This window comes from Mustela nigripes, chromosome 3, assembly GCF_022355385.1.
Source record: "Mustela nigripes isolate SB6536 chromosome 3, MUSNIG.SB6536, whole genome shotgun sequence".
Classification (NCBI taxonomy): domain Eukaryota; kingdom Metazoa; phylum Chordata; class Mammalia; order Carnivora; family Mustelidae; genus Mustela; species Mustela nigripes.
This window is the reverse complement of record NC_081559.1, coordinates 66,846,362-66,861,582: the sequence shown is the minus strand read 5'-3', so window position 1 is coordinate 66,861,582 and position 15,221 is coordinate 66,846,362. Positions and strand designations below refer to the sequence as shown.

Below are 15,221 nucleotides of genomic sequence, written 5' to 3'. Positions count from 1 at the left end.
ATGGATACATTCCTAGAGACATATAAACTACCAAAACTGAATCAGAAAGAAACAGAAAACTTGATCAGACCCATAACCAGTACGGAGATAGAAGCAGTCATCAAAAATCTCCCAACAGGGATGCCTGAGTGGTTCAGTTGGTTAAGCAGCTGCCTTCGGCTCAGGTCATGATCCCAGTGTGGGATCGAGTCCCATATCGGGCTCCTTGCTCTGCAGGGAGCCTGCTTCTCCGTCTGACTCTGCCTTCCACTCTGTCTGCCTGTGCTAGCTCTCGCTCGCTCTCTCTGACAAATAAATAAAATCTTTAAAAAAAAAAAAAAAAAAAGAAAGGAATCTTGGAATACCTGGAAGGAAGAAAGGACAATGGAAAAAGTAAATATATGGGACAAATACCATAAATTTCCTCCTTAATGGGTTTTCTAATTTTTTTTTTTTTGATGGTTGAAGCAAAAATTGTAACACTGTTTGATATGATTCTCAACTGATAGAGGAAATATTTAAGACAACAGTGTTATAAATGGGGAGGGTAAAAGGATGTCAGTGGTATTGGGGGAGAGGTGGTGAGTATGAATATAAAGGAATAACATGAGACAGATCTTTGTGGTAATGCAAGAATTCTGTAACTTTTTTTTTTTTAAGAATTCTGTATCTTGGTTGTGATAGTGGTTTTGCAAGACCACACACGATAAACTATCATAGATTATATGCCTACATTATACCAACATCAATTTTATATTGTGTTATACTTAGGTAAGATATAATCATTGGTGAAAACTGGATCAGGAATAGACAAGACTTCTCTGTACTATCTTGGCAACTTTCCATGAATCTGTAATTACTTCAAAGTTAAAAGTTTTCTTTTAAAGTAAAGAAAAGGGAATATAAAATATCTAAAGAAATGTAAAATGACTGGAGCTTTCATATAGGTAAAAATGTATATAATTAAAAAAAATAATAGTCTCAATGATGTAGGAACAATATAAAAAAAGTCAAACATGGGGCGCCTGGGTGGCTCAGTGGGTTGAAGCCTCTGCCTTCGGCTCAGGTCATGATCCTGGGGTCCTGGGATGGAGTTCTGCATCCGGCTCTCTGCTTCGTGGGGAGCCTGCTTGCCCCTTGCCTGCCTCTCTGCCTACTTGTGATTGCTCATTCTCTCTCTGTCAAATAAATAAATAAATAAATAAATCTTTAAAAAACCAAAAAGGTCAAACACATTATAAATGGAATTCTAAAATGAGAAGAGAGAATGGGGCAGAAAAATATTTGAAGGCATCATAGTTAAAAATATCCCAAATTTGATAAAGACATCAACGTATAGATTTAAGAAGTACAATGAACTCAAAGTATGATTAAAAAAAAAAGCCTACATGCAGATATATCATAATTAAACTGCTGCAAGCCAAAAACAAAGGGAAAATCTTAAAATCAGCCAGGAACAAAAGACACACTATATACAAGGGAACAATGATATAAAGAACTACTGTTTTAGGATCATAAATTATTGAGGCCAGAACACGGTAGAAGGACATCTTTACAGTACTGCAACAAAAAGTCTGCCAACCCTGAATTCTATATCCAAGGACTATATTTTCAAAAATGAAAATTATATGGATACTTTTAGAAAAATGAAAACAGGAATTCATCAATAGCAGATCTGTGCTAAAGGAATACCAAGGGAAGTTCTTCAATAGGAGGGTAAGTGATGCTTTATTGGAAACATAGACTTCAAGAAGGGTGAAGAACATTGGAAATGGTAAATACATGGAAAAGGCTTTTTTTTTTTTTTACCTTCCCCTTCCCTTCTTCCATCCTCCCTTCTTTCCTTCCTAACTTCCTTCTTTCCTTTTCTGAGAAATTCAGTGAGTTAAATACCATGAATCCTGCTTTACAAACAAGAGCACTTAGGTTCAGAAAGATTAAGTGTTTGCCCAGGTCCCCCAGCTGGTGAACAATCAAAACACACACACAGGTCTTCTGACTCTTAAGTTTAGAATGCTTTTCACTACACTCTTGAACCAACACTTCAGTGTGCTCAAAAGTTACCTAACCAAACTCTATAATCTAGAAAACAAAGTCTGATATTGTAAGATAAACCACCACCTATTCATTTATAAAGCTTAAGTATCTTTAACAAGGTTAAGTAGACATTCTGGTATGCTACCATGAGAGATCATCTCCAGAGATGACCACGATCAGTTCCTCATCTCCTGTATGTACACACTGCTCCTTACGCCAGGAGATGAAATCTGTTGCTGCTTCCCTCAATCTGGGCTGACCTTTTGGCTTCCTTTAGCCAACGGAATGCAGAAGTGACATTCTGAGAATCTGAGCCCATACCTTAAGAGAACTCACATTCATGACAGGATACATGGTATTTAACTCACTGAATTTTATTTAGGACCAAAAAAGAGACTGGAATCTCCCATAATTCCCAGAGGGGCAGTTTCAATGGAACTGAATCTATTGCCTCCCTGAGAAACCCTCAGCAGGATTTCTTGGTTCTTCACTCTGGTACCTGCCATTAATTTGAGTTGGCCACCCTTCCCACAACTACTCCACTGCCCACTTATATGTTTCCTATTACTACCTACCAATTCTTCCTCTCTACCAGACAGGTATTTTCTTTTTATCACATAGTTCTTGATTTCTCATCATTTCAGTCTCTCATGAACAGTCACGGTCTTACCTCATGGTCCAGACCAGAGATTGGCAAGCTTTGGCCTGTGGGACAAATGTAGCTTGCCACTGTTTTTACAAATAAAGCTTTATTGGAACACAGTCATGTTCATTTACTATTGTGTGTGGCCCCTTTTGGCTACAATGGCAGAGCTGAGTAGTTGTCACAGAAAGCATGTGGTCCACAAAACCTATTTGGCTCTTTATAGACCATTTCTTGACCCCTGGTCTAGATCTCCTTAGGGCTCCTGTCTCTAGGTATTCATTTCACTTCTGTTCTCCCTGACTTACTCTTGAAATATTTCCCTATTCAAATTCCTAGAAGGGAGAGAACCAAAATCCTCTGAAATGCTCATTCCTCAATCTGAAATTAAATGAAAGAGGACATTTTTGTTTCGTACCAGGCTACTTCACAGTGCGTTGGCCAGTTCTGGAGAGGCGACATTCAAGTGTACCAATTAGCTGCAGCTAAGGAAACAGGTTATCTATCACCTATAGTCACTAGTCAGTAAAGCAGAGCTGTGTTGGGAAGGCTGGGCATGGTGGACAATTGTTCAGTAATTGTCCAGTACAACTGCAAATTAAATTAAATGAGCTAACATATGTAAAATTACATGTTACTGTGTTTGAGCCAAGTGTTTATAAAGTATCAAAAGTACTTGTCTATTAAAGTCAATTTGAAATAAAATACAGCACCCCTGAAGTTAATAATATAAATCAAAGACAAAATATGATGTAACATAAAAATTAGTTCACACCCAATATTATTGCTGTATTGCATAATAGTATATGTAATATTATGGTGTTATGATGGGTATACAATATAAAATGCCATTAACATTTCTCAGGAAAGAAAAAAAAAGTAGGTGAAAAAAAAGCTATATGAGCAGTTAAAATTAGGATGCAAGGAGCATCGGCACTACTTAGATGGGACTAATCCTTTTTTATTTGGGAAAAAAAAATCTAATAATTCATCCATAATGAGTTATGTACTTTCTCAAGGATGAGTGACTGTAAGCACAGAGTTCTGTAATAATCGGCTCTCTTAATAGGGCCCTCCTTCCATGCTTTTCCAACTTAAACCGTATCTGCTTTGGCTGCATAAACCTACGGCTCCCTTTTGCCCTGGACTGTGGCTCCAGTTCTGCTCCCACACAGAGGAGGATACCTTGGCAGTTTTGAAACAATCCTCTCATCCTTCCAGCAATGGAAAAAGTATGGTACTCAGCGTACATTTGAAAAAATCTGACTGCAGGATGCCTGGGTGGCCCAGTCATCAAGCATCTGCCTCTGGTTCTGGTCATGATCCCAGGGTACTGGAATGAAGCCCTGCATTGGTCTCCCTGCTCAGCGGGGATTCTGCTTCTCCCTCTCCCACACCCCTGCTTATGTTCCCTCTATCGCCGTGTGTCTCTCTCTCTCTCTCTGTCAAATGAATAAATAAAATCTTAAAAAAAAATAAATCTGACAGCATTTTCAATAAAGAAACTTAAAAAAAGAATTTCCCCCCCAAAACAAAACACATGGGACAGAAACTTGCCGAAGAAGAAAGTACACCTTGCCGTGGGACAAATGGTTAACACACACAAATAGCTTCCCAAATAACTTTTATTACTATATAAAAAAAAGTCAAGAAAAAATAGATGTGTATTTTTTTTCTACAAAATTATAAAATATTTGGGCTACTTCATATTTTTCCAGAAGAAGGCAAAATTAAAACACTAATATTTTCCACTTCAGTTTTCAGGTATCTCCTAAGGGATAAAAAATAATAGGTTGTTTTTTTTTTTTTTACACTGTACTTTCCTTATGTGCAGCTCAGAGACATAGCAGTTACAGTGTTCTGTCAGAGTTCTCTAAGAAAGGGCGTAACAAGATAAAAAATTCTATCACACGGCAATAAAATTAGCATAACACTTTACTCCTTTCTTTGAGCTTTTAGATCTGGCAGTTGTGGTCAATCGGTATGGTACTGCAATTTTCAACTCAGCAGGGAAAAGAGCCTAATTAAAAACAAGACATTCTCTTTAATTCGTCCTTTAGAAAACAGAAACCACTTGTCAGTATTCCTGAGAAAGTCCAATTGCCTTCTTTGTCATTTGATTGTAAGGTCTGAGATGCTGTTTCGAACTAGCGGCTTACATGAAACCACACGAGGCAAGGGAAGGAGAGTTTCTGGAGGGTGAATTCAGTCTGGCATAGAAGCACAGGAAACTGTACGCCTTTGAGAACATTAATTCAAAAAGCATATTCATTTGAGTTTCTCAATAAATCCTTCCAGAGAAAAGGCTTTAGTGTTGATTTAGATGAGTGTTAAAATAAAGCTCCCCCCTACCCCCAACCCCAGAAATTAGATTATGGGGTAAACCAAGCCAGACTACCTCTCCTGATGATAAAAGCTATAATTACTTGGGAAGATTTCAATCACTGTTTTGGAAATGATACCTAAGGCTTTCTTCTCCCTTCTTTCTTTTTGTGGACTTTTTAATGAGATATTTTGGGGAGAGATGGCTTTAGGTAGGAAATACCAGCTTTTGAAAGATAAAGGTACAATTACCATTAGAATAAAAAGCCCATTAAAAGAAGAGTCTCAGAAAGGTTTTCTAGATATATTTTACTATGCATTGTTTTCATAAAGGTTGAGAAAGAAAGAAGTTCCTATAATATCCGTAAGATTGCTCTCCCATTAGCCCACAAGAGAGAGAAAAGAAAGGGCTGAGATGATGGGTGCTCGAATACTTTGCAATGGAATAGAATATTCTCATGCCAAAACCATAATTAACTCTTCACTAGTAACGCTTCCTTGGCTTCAATCATTGATACTGTCACTGACCCCTTCCCCTTCCAAAAATTCCTGGAATTTGGGGCACCTTTACATAAAGAAACATCCATTTATTAAAAATATGTTTGTGTATGACAGTGCAATTATTACTTCCACCTGACACCAAAATTGAAGCATCATCTACCCATATTGAATTGTGCCTACTACATGCCAGGTACTGGGCTGGGCACTGGGCATACTTACAACACCATTACCAATTTTGGAAATAGAATTAAATAGGAAGAAAAGAGTATTTTGGCAAGGAAATCTTCAATGGTTAGCCGTCAAGTTTAACCGATAGGATGGAGTGAAGCTCATATTCAGTCTATGGAGGTAATTACCACTTCACTTAAAAGGAACTCCACTAAGCACCAAAAAGGTTAAATGTGTTTGGTGTAAACTGTAACGTTTTTACCTACATTAAAATGATCCAGTTTAAAATCACAGGGAAACAAACAAAAAACCCAAATAAAAAGCATCAGTTCAGCATAGGTACTACTTTGCGGGGGGCAGGGGTTGTTTTTTAAGATTTATGTATTTATCTTAGAGAGAGAGCACGCCCAGGTACATACACGTGAGCTGGGGGAGGGGCGGAGGGAGAGAATCTTCATGCAGACTCCCTGTTGAGTACGGAGCCCAAGGGGGTCCTCCATTCCATGACCCATGAGATCACAACCTGAGTGGAAACCAAGAGTCAGACGCTCAACTGAGTGAGCCACCCAGGTGCTCCAACTCTAGGTTTTAATTTAAGTCGGCCCCGAGTCTAGACAGCGGTCTCCACGCTTGAACGAGGTCACCTCTGAGTCTCAGTTCATACTGAGAACCCAAAGCTCCAGATGTCTCCTAAAACTCCACCAGTCAGGAAGGACCTTAGCTGTTGCCACTGGGAAGGGCAGACCATGAGGTGAGTCTCTCTAATCCCCAAACCCAAAGTTATTCAGCAGCTAAGATGCTGAAGAACAAAAATTGTGATTGATTAATCTTGAAAGTTACAGCTGTTTTTGCCCAAACATTTCTTTGTTACCAAGACACAATTTTAAGATCAAAGGGGCCTCCGGGTGGGCCACGGCTGGTCAGCAATGGTGGGGTGCCATGATCTATTTCAAGGTACGGGTGGAACTCTTTTCTTGGTTGTTTGAGGAATCTGCCTTGGAAGAGAGAGACAGAAGGTACACTTTAACAACACCACTACACTCCAGCAACTGGGGTTTATCCAGGAGTGAATCAGAGTAGGCACGAACTAGTATCAAACAGAAAATGTAGCAGAGTGAAGTGGTTAGGGTCACAGACTGAGGAGTCACAGCCACGAGTCAAATCTTAGTTCTGCTACCAATGAGCTGTATGACCTTGGGGAGAGTTACTAACCTTTCTCACCTCCAGATCTCCCAGTGGTAAAATAGTGATAATGATAGTATAAAGTTTGAGGATTGAACAAGTTAATATTTATAAAGTACTAAGAAGAGTGTCTGGCATGTAGTCAGTGCCACGTAAGTACTTTTTAAAATAAAAAACAACTTGGGCTAAGCCTTTGCCTTCAGCTCAGGTCATGGTCTCAGGGTCCTGGGATCGAGCCCCCGCATTGGGCTCAGCAGGGAGCCTGCTTCCCTCTCTCTCTACCTGTCTCTCTGCCTACTTGTGATATCTCTGTGTCAAATAAGTAAATAAATAAAACCTTTAATAAAAACAAAAAAACCAGAAACTTGGGAAAAAGTGCCCTTTGAGGTGTGGAGAACAGTTTATGCTACGTACACTTTCAGGCATGGTCCCTACTAATTAGGTTTTGGAATCTGGGTTAGAAAGTACACCAAACCCCAAGGAAACTTTGGGATGAAGTGGAGTTTTGGAAAAAACTTCCAGGTCTGACAAGAGAAGATTTCTTTAGCTACCTTTGGCTCAGTCATCACTCCAAAATTCTCTAATACAAACCCTGGTCTCCAGGGCCAATCTGAGCTCAAATGAGTGAGGGGGATAGATAGCAGGGGACAGTCACTGGGAGAAGGGAACCAGTCACTTTCCTGAATTTTTCTGCACTCTACTCCTTATCTGTGTAGCATAAACCCTGCCCCAGATCTGATTCTAAAACATTAGGATTGGATTCCTGGAATTAACAGGAAATGACTTCATGACAAGAGACCAGAGATGATGCCAACTGATGGCATTTACCAACTGAGAGACATATTTTTGATTTTGATTTTGGTTTTTTTAAGTTTTTTGTTTGTTTGTTTTGGAGAGACACCTTTTAATGATCTGTTCTATGTAAGGCACTGTGCTAAATATTTTGGTCCATGATAAGAAAGAAGTAACATAACCACCATTTATATCTTCTACTATTTACACAGATCGTCTCCTTTCCAATTCAGGTAAGATCATAGGCCTCAATCCATACAAACTCTTTCAAGGAATCCTACTTTATGATTAAAATAAATATCGACTGCACAGCTCAATCATCTTGGGGCTAACCAGGAGAAGTTAAACTGGAAGGCTGGTTTTTCAAAGTGAAGTTATTGGGCCACATCTCTACAACATTTTACATGGTGGATCTCTGGCCGACCTCATCAGCAGTGAAGTTTCTTTTCTTTGCTGAGGCTTCGTGGTTTAATTTTGAATCTGGTGCGTCCACATTGCTGAAGTTGACGGTTAAGCCTCCAGCTCCCTCTTGAGCGCCTCCGTTTGGCTGAAGCAGGACAGAATTTGGTTCTTTAGGACGTTGCCATTGCGGTCTGGTGACTATCCAAAAAATGAGCGCCCCATAGAGCACCATCAGGAGGCCGAGGGTATTTGTGAAAACACCTTCTGGTGGGAACTTATTGTATCCAGAACTATTCCTACAAAAAAGAGAGAGTGTGTCCAATTACAAATAGGGCGATCCAGCCACATGTCAGTCTTGAATTTATCTGCTTAAAAATGCACAGTGGTACCCCTTATAAATTCCCTTAAAGTTTGACATTAAGGAGAAATTTAAGTTGTGCCAAAATAACTCAATTGAAATAGCATGTAACTGTTAAAAATGGTAAGTGTGAAAATACTATAGCAACCTGGAACACCTAGAGCACTTAAAAATTGGAAAAAGCATGATATAAAAATGTATGTATACCATAAACACAATGAATTTAAAAACATGTACATCAAAAAGATTAAAAGGGCATGCCTAACTTCAGTAGTTGTTTTGTAAGAGTGATACAGTTTTTTGGACTTTTTGGTCCTTCTTCCAAGCATTATTAATGCTATACCACATGCGTAATACATTTTAATTTTAAAAATTTTGTTACTTTAAATTATGCTTTTCCAAGGAACAAGTATTTAACATTTTATAGCTCAAATAATATAATTAGGAGAACTATGCAACTTACAGGGCAAAGAACAGTTTCTCAGTCACTCCCATAAGCACTGCGGCAATCACCGTTCCAAAGATGAGGAGCCCAGAGTAGACATGCATGGGCATGACAAGTGCTCGGAGGGAAAGCGGAGCCCAAGGAAGCAGAAAGATGAAAACCCCTAGGAGAAGCTGAACATCAACAAGTACAAAGGTTATCATTTAATTCTATGTTTTAATGAATTTTAAAATTATTACTGTAAAAGCAATTATGTGTAAAAGGAAGAACCTTCCTACAGAGCCAAGGGCATAAGATGAAAGGTATATCTCCACGCTCTAGTTCCACTACTCAAAGGCAACACCTCTTACCACTTTCTCAAGAACCCTTCCAGAAAATATTTATGCCTGTACAAGCTTGTGTGTGTGTGTAAAGACAGAGAGAGATTTTTTTAAAGTATAAATGACGGGGCAGCTGGATGGCTCATTGGGTTAAAGCCTCTGCCTTTGGCTCAGGTCCCTCTGGTCCCAGAGTCCTGGGATCGAGCCCCACATTGGGCTCTCTGCTCAGCAGGGAGCCTGCTTCCCTTCCTTTCTCTCCCCGCCTGCCTCTCTGCCCACTTGTGATGCCTGCCTGTCAAATAAATATATAAACTCTTTTTAAAAAAAAAAAGTATAAATGGCATGTTACTCTACATACTTGTTCTGCATCTTGCTTTTTTCCCTTAATAGTATACCTTGGAGATCTTTTCATGACAGCTCATGTGCATCTGGTTTATTCTTTTTCATGGCTACTCTTCTAGTAATTTACTCAATTCTCTCTCTATGAATGTTCCTGTTTCTATTTTTTTCTGATCATTAACAAAGTTACAGTGAACATTCTGGTATCTTCTTGTTTGTTTTTATCTATTTGCTTATGGATGCCAAGTAGAAGAGGAAATAAAAGATTTTCAAGTCACTAAAAGCAGATACAATAGGACACATTCAGTTCAGCCTAAAACAGTATGTGCCGAGAAGTTGAAAATTTTGTTTTAGGAGGAAAAAATGAATCCTGCAGAGTCCATTTGCTTGACAATTAAAGCCCTAGTAGGATGTTTCTCTGCAGAGAATGTCAAGATTCTTAAGGAAATATAGTCAGGTGACACTTGCAGTTTGTTTTGTTTTGTTGCCCAGATCAATGATTAACTATTCTCCTCTTCTCAGGAGAATGAAGATGACCACTGAGTCATCGATGAAGATGACCACTGAATTTAAAGGGGCATTTTTTCAGGTGCCTACTTTGGACCTACCACCCAAAGAAAACAAATATGAGAAAACACTGTTTTGAACATCACTGTTCATCTTTCCTCAGATCAAAGGACTAATGCGGGAGGCACACCAGAAGAATAAAGGCAGAAGGGGTCTGAGACCCTAAAACACATTGAGAATCAGCTTCTGGGACATGGTAATGAATGGAAGTTAAAAAATGCATGCGATAGGCTGGTTGTGCCTATGTTGTTGTCCACTTAAGGCCACAAATGCCTCGCTGTATGAAAAATGGTACAGAGGGTCCCCCCTGGCGGTTCAGAATGCTGCTAATTCTCCTTCAGTGAAGTTTAGTGATTGTATTAGTATCAAAGGGCAAGCATCCTGATGTACAGGTTGTGCCTTCTCTATGAAAAGGGAGCTCAGGTAAGTGGCCACCAAGGATTTAGTGCACCTACACTTGTGTGAGTAAAGTCACCACACCTTTTCTGTGCTTCGGAATATGTATTTCCACATTCCTGTTCTCCTGACTCTTCATTCCTAAGACTGTATACTCTCTTCTTTCTTTCAGGACTTACCATGTGTACCTCTTATAATCCTATAGGGCTCAATGATCGAAGACAGTGAGGTGCCAGAAATAGGCTTACAGGACCCCAGGGGATTTAACACCCTTTAAATGTTACTTTCATCATTTAAAAAAAAAAATATATATATATATATATATATATATATAGGCAAAAGAAAATTACTTTTTTTTTTGAAGATTTTATTTATTTATTTGAGAGAGAGACAGTGAGAGAGAGCATGAGGCGAGAAGGTCAGAGGGAGAAGCAGACTCCCCATGGAGCTGGGAGCCTGATGTGGGACTCAATCCTGGGACTCCAGGATCGTGACCTGAGCCGAAGGCAGTTGCTTAACCAACTGAGCCACCCAGGCACCCTACTTTTTTTCTTTTTTTAAAGATTTTATTTATTTATTTGACAGAGAGAGACACAGGGAGAGAGGGAACATGAGCGGGGATGTTGGAGAGGGAGAAGAAGGCTTCCTGCTGAGCAGGGAGCCTGATGTGGGGCTCCATCACAGGACCCTGGGATCATGACCTGAGCCAAAGGCAGATGCTTAACGACTGAGCCACCCAGGTGCCCCAAGAAAATTGTTTTTAAGAGGAAAGGGGAAAATTTGCAGAATGCCTCACTTTGATTAAAAGTGTTCCAAATGATGCACGTTTATAATAACTTATAAAAACTTATAATTTAGAATAATCATTCTTTATTTCCTTTTTGTCTTACCATCTAGCTTGAAACCCAGCGGACTGAAAGAAAATCCCTCTGTCCTTTTAAGTCAGTGGTTCTTGAAGACCTGAATCAGAAATGCTTGTGCCTTTTTTTAAAAAGAGATACTTGGGACACATCCAGAGCTGCTAAATAAGAACTCCTGGGAGTTGGGCTCAGCAATCTGCATTTTAACAGAATGCCCAGGCGATTCCTAATACATGTGAAAGTCTGAAGATCCACTGCTTTTGATTTACTTACATTGGTTCAGAAATATGGGTTAACTGCAGTCTGGAAAATCCCTAACAGTGAAGGCGGTGGAATCTTCCATTACCTTCAGTCTCAAACACGTATTAAGAGCCAACTATGGGCAAACAAAGTGCTCCAGGGTTTAGAAACCATCACCTGCAAAAAACTGTTCTGCACCACATTGGAGTTATTTCTTTCTTTCTTTCTTTATTTGACAGAGAGAGATCCCAAGTAGGGAGAGAGGCAGACAGAGAGAGAGAGAGAGGAGGAGGAAGCAGGCTCCCTGCTGAGCAGAGAGCCCAATGCAGGACTCGATCCCAGGACCCTGAGATCATGACCTGAGCCGAAGCAGCGGCTTAACCCATTGAGCCACCCAGGCACCCCACATGGAGTTCTTAAGAGAGCTAAAGAAGAATAAAATCTCATTAAAAAATTATTATTTAGATATTAAAGTGAAAGTGCAGTATGACCCTAATTTCCTAAAGGAAATAAGCCAAAATATAACGGTATCTTTAGATTGTGGCATTATCAATGACTTTGGTTCTTTTTTTCCTATATTTTATAAATTTTAAAGTTAATATATATTCCTTTTATAATTAGAAATAGACAATAAAAGTTTACTTTTAAAGTTCCTATACCAAATACCTAGGCTTTCTCAGTTAATTATTATTATCCACTCAAAAATGTATTTTGCTACTCCAGTTTTATCTCATGTATGAAACAAATGAGTTTTTAAAAAAGATACATGTGAACTTTGAGAGCTAACAAGAGCTTTTTTTTTTTTTTTTTAAAGATTATTTATTTATTTATTTGACAGAAAGAGAAATCACAAGTTAGGCAGAAGTAGGCAGAGAGGCAGGCAGAGAGGCAGGCAGAGCAGGGGAAGCAGGCTCCCCGCTGAGCAGAGAGCCCGATGCGGGGCTCGATCCCAGAACCCTGGGATCATGACCCGAGCTGAAGGCAGAGGTCCAACCCACTGAGCCACCCAGGTGCCCCTAACAAGAGCTTTTATTTGCAAACATCATTAATGAAACCAGGAAATATCTGCCTAGCTAGCTTCTGTATTTGGTATGATTTCCTTTTTCTTTTAACTATAGAAGTGGAGTTAATGAGCAATCACGTGATTGACAGATGGAGGTCCTCTCCGTTTCTCTATTTATGTACTCACTCATTCCTGGATCGAAAGCACATATTCCTGGGTCCCATCCCTAGAGTCTCTGATTCACCAGGTCTGGAGTGGAACTTCAGAATCTGTATTTCTATTTCCCCCGGTGATGTTAATGATGCTGTTCTAGGGACCACAACTTTGAGAAGCTCTGTCTTGGGCCATTTCCAAGTTGCATTCTTCAAATATGAAAGCATGTTTCTTCCAGCAATTAAAAAATATAGTCAGTGGGGCACCTGGGTGGCTCAGTGGGCTAAAGCCTCTGCCTTCGGCTCAGGTCATGATCTCAGGGTTCTGGGATCGAGCCCTACATAGGGCTCTCGCAGAGAGCCTGCTTCTTCCCTTCTCTCTCTGCCTGCCTATTTGCCTACTTGTGATCTCTGTCTGTCAAATAAATAAATAAAATCTTTAAAAAAATATATATATAGTCAGCACCAACTAAAATATGTCCACAGTTTTTTTATAAAGAGACACGATACTTGTCAGTATCCCACATCTTCTTGCTGCACTGCCTGGCATCACGAGCACATGGTGATAGATAGCCCAGCACTGGCTCAGCCATCTCCAGGACTATCTCTGGTCTGCTAGGTACTACTGAAGTAAATCACACAGCGAATGACATCACTAAAAATCATGGTTATGATCCTCACAGCTATGAGCACTTTGACACTGCTCAACAATCCTTCAATGGTCCAATTTCTCAGCTCGTCCTCCAAGTTCCTTCTTCCTCAAACTATTCGCTGTCCTGTGTGCCTTCTATCAGCAGATGATTTTATTACCATCTCATGGGAAAAACAGAGTCTCACTCTTCTGCCACCAAATCGAACAAACCAAAAAAGCACCCCAAGCCAACAGTTCCTACTTTCTTCAATTACAATACGGTCGCTATTCAGTTTTCCAGCTGGGCTTGGCAACCTGCTTCCTGAAGAAATAGCTATAGATTCACTCTAGCATTTACAACCTCTCCTTCTCTACTGGGGCCATCCTGGGAGCATTTTGACACACCGGAGCTTCTCATAATGAAAAGAAGTAAAAAAAAAAAAAAAGAAAAAGAAAAAGAAAAAAAGAAAAACAACCAAACACCTGCCTTGATTTTCATCCTTCCTTTTCCAGTTGCCATCCTCTCGCTCCTTGCCTTCTTAGCCAAACCTCCTGAGTTGCCTACTTTTCACCTTCCACCCTTCTTCAATCCACTGAAATCTGGATTCTGTCCTCCAAGAAAATTGCTTTCCAGAGTGATCAGCGACTTCCAGGTCACTCAACCCAAAGAACAGTTTTCAGACCTTATTTTCGTTGACTTTTTAGAGCATCTGACACTCCTCAAGCCCTCTGCTTCCCCTCTAATGTTCCCTTTCTCATCCCCTACTTGCTTAAGCCTGCAAGTGACTTTCATCCCATACTTATGCTGACTTTCCAAATCTCGTTAATTTCACCTTTGAACTATCTTTTGAAATTATCCACTTTGGTCACTGCTGCTGCTACATTTCAGGCCACCATCCTTTCTCATTTGAAACTCTGTAAATACTTTCAAGCTAGTCTATCTACCTGAAAGGAATGAAAAGGAATCTGACACAGAACTCCTACATATCTTCAAGGAAAAGACAAAAGAAACCCTTGTTTTTCAAATGGACAAAAGATACAAACAGGTATTTCTGAGAAGAGAAACATGAGTAATCAGCCTCCAATTCATCTACCATACTCCACTCCAGGAAGTCTGACCTCCTTGTTCCTCAAACAAAACAAACTTTTACCCACATACTGTCCCATCTCCCTCTAATATGTCCTTTTCACCACCAACCTCATGACTTCAGGTTTTAGTTTGATTTCCTTTAATTCCTATACCATATGAGGGCTTGCCCAGAATACTCCGTACCCACCTTATCTACCAAATAGGGAAAGACCAGTCTCCCTTGCAAGTTGCATGAGGACAGAAAGCATGTTTCTTTGTATCCATGCTTGTCTTGTGGAACAACACATACCCTACAGCCTAGCAAGGAATCTAATAGTAGGTAATTTAGCTTTGTTGAATAAGTGGATGGACTCCTGAACAAAATTTCGTTGATACAAAATATATGTTCTTAACCACAAAGGTGCCTAAGATCTATAGCAGAAATAAAATTTAAAATGCCCTCTTCGGGGGCGCCTGGGTGGCTCAGTGGGTTAAAACCTCTGCCTTCAACTCAGGTCATGATCCCAGTGTTCTGGGATCAAGACCTGCATCAGGCTCTCTGTTCAGTGGGGAGCCAGCTTCCCCCTCTCTCTCTGCCTGCCTCTCTGCCTACTTGTGATCTCTGTCAAATAAATAAATAAAATCTTAAGAAAATATGTGTTAGCAAAATCTGGGAGAAGACTCTCATAAAGAAATTTCAGCTTAATTTCTTCCTCGAAAGGGTAAACAAAGGATCTCTGCTTGGCAGGGCTGTGGGATTGGGCAGGGGGCAGATTAGATGATCCAGGCTGGTCCAACCCTGGGCCCAAGTCCTC

General features: G+C 39.9%; 1 protein-coding gene across 1 annotated transcript in view; it reads right to left on the bottom strand.

Annotated features, from left to right (window-relative positions):
• Positions 1-4,266: 4,266 nt before the first annotated feature.
• LOC132013828 (plasma membrane ascorbate-dependent reductase CYBRD1) overlaps positions 4,267-15,221 on the bottom strand; it is a 35,145-nt gene continuing 24,190 nt past the window's right edge. The window contains exons 3-4 of the mRNA XM_059394156.1: positions 8,848-9,002; positions 4,267-8,322 (exon numbers count right to left, since the gene is read on the bottom strand). Of these exons, the coding sequence (XP_059250139.1) occupies positions 8,025-8,322; positions 8,848-9,002 (453 nt within the window). The 3' untranslated portion in view covers positions 4,267-8,024. The remainder of the gene's footprint in view (positions 8,323-8,847; positions 9,003-15,221) is intronic.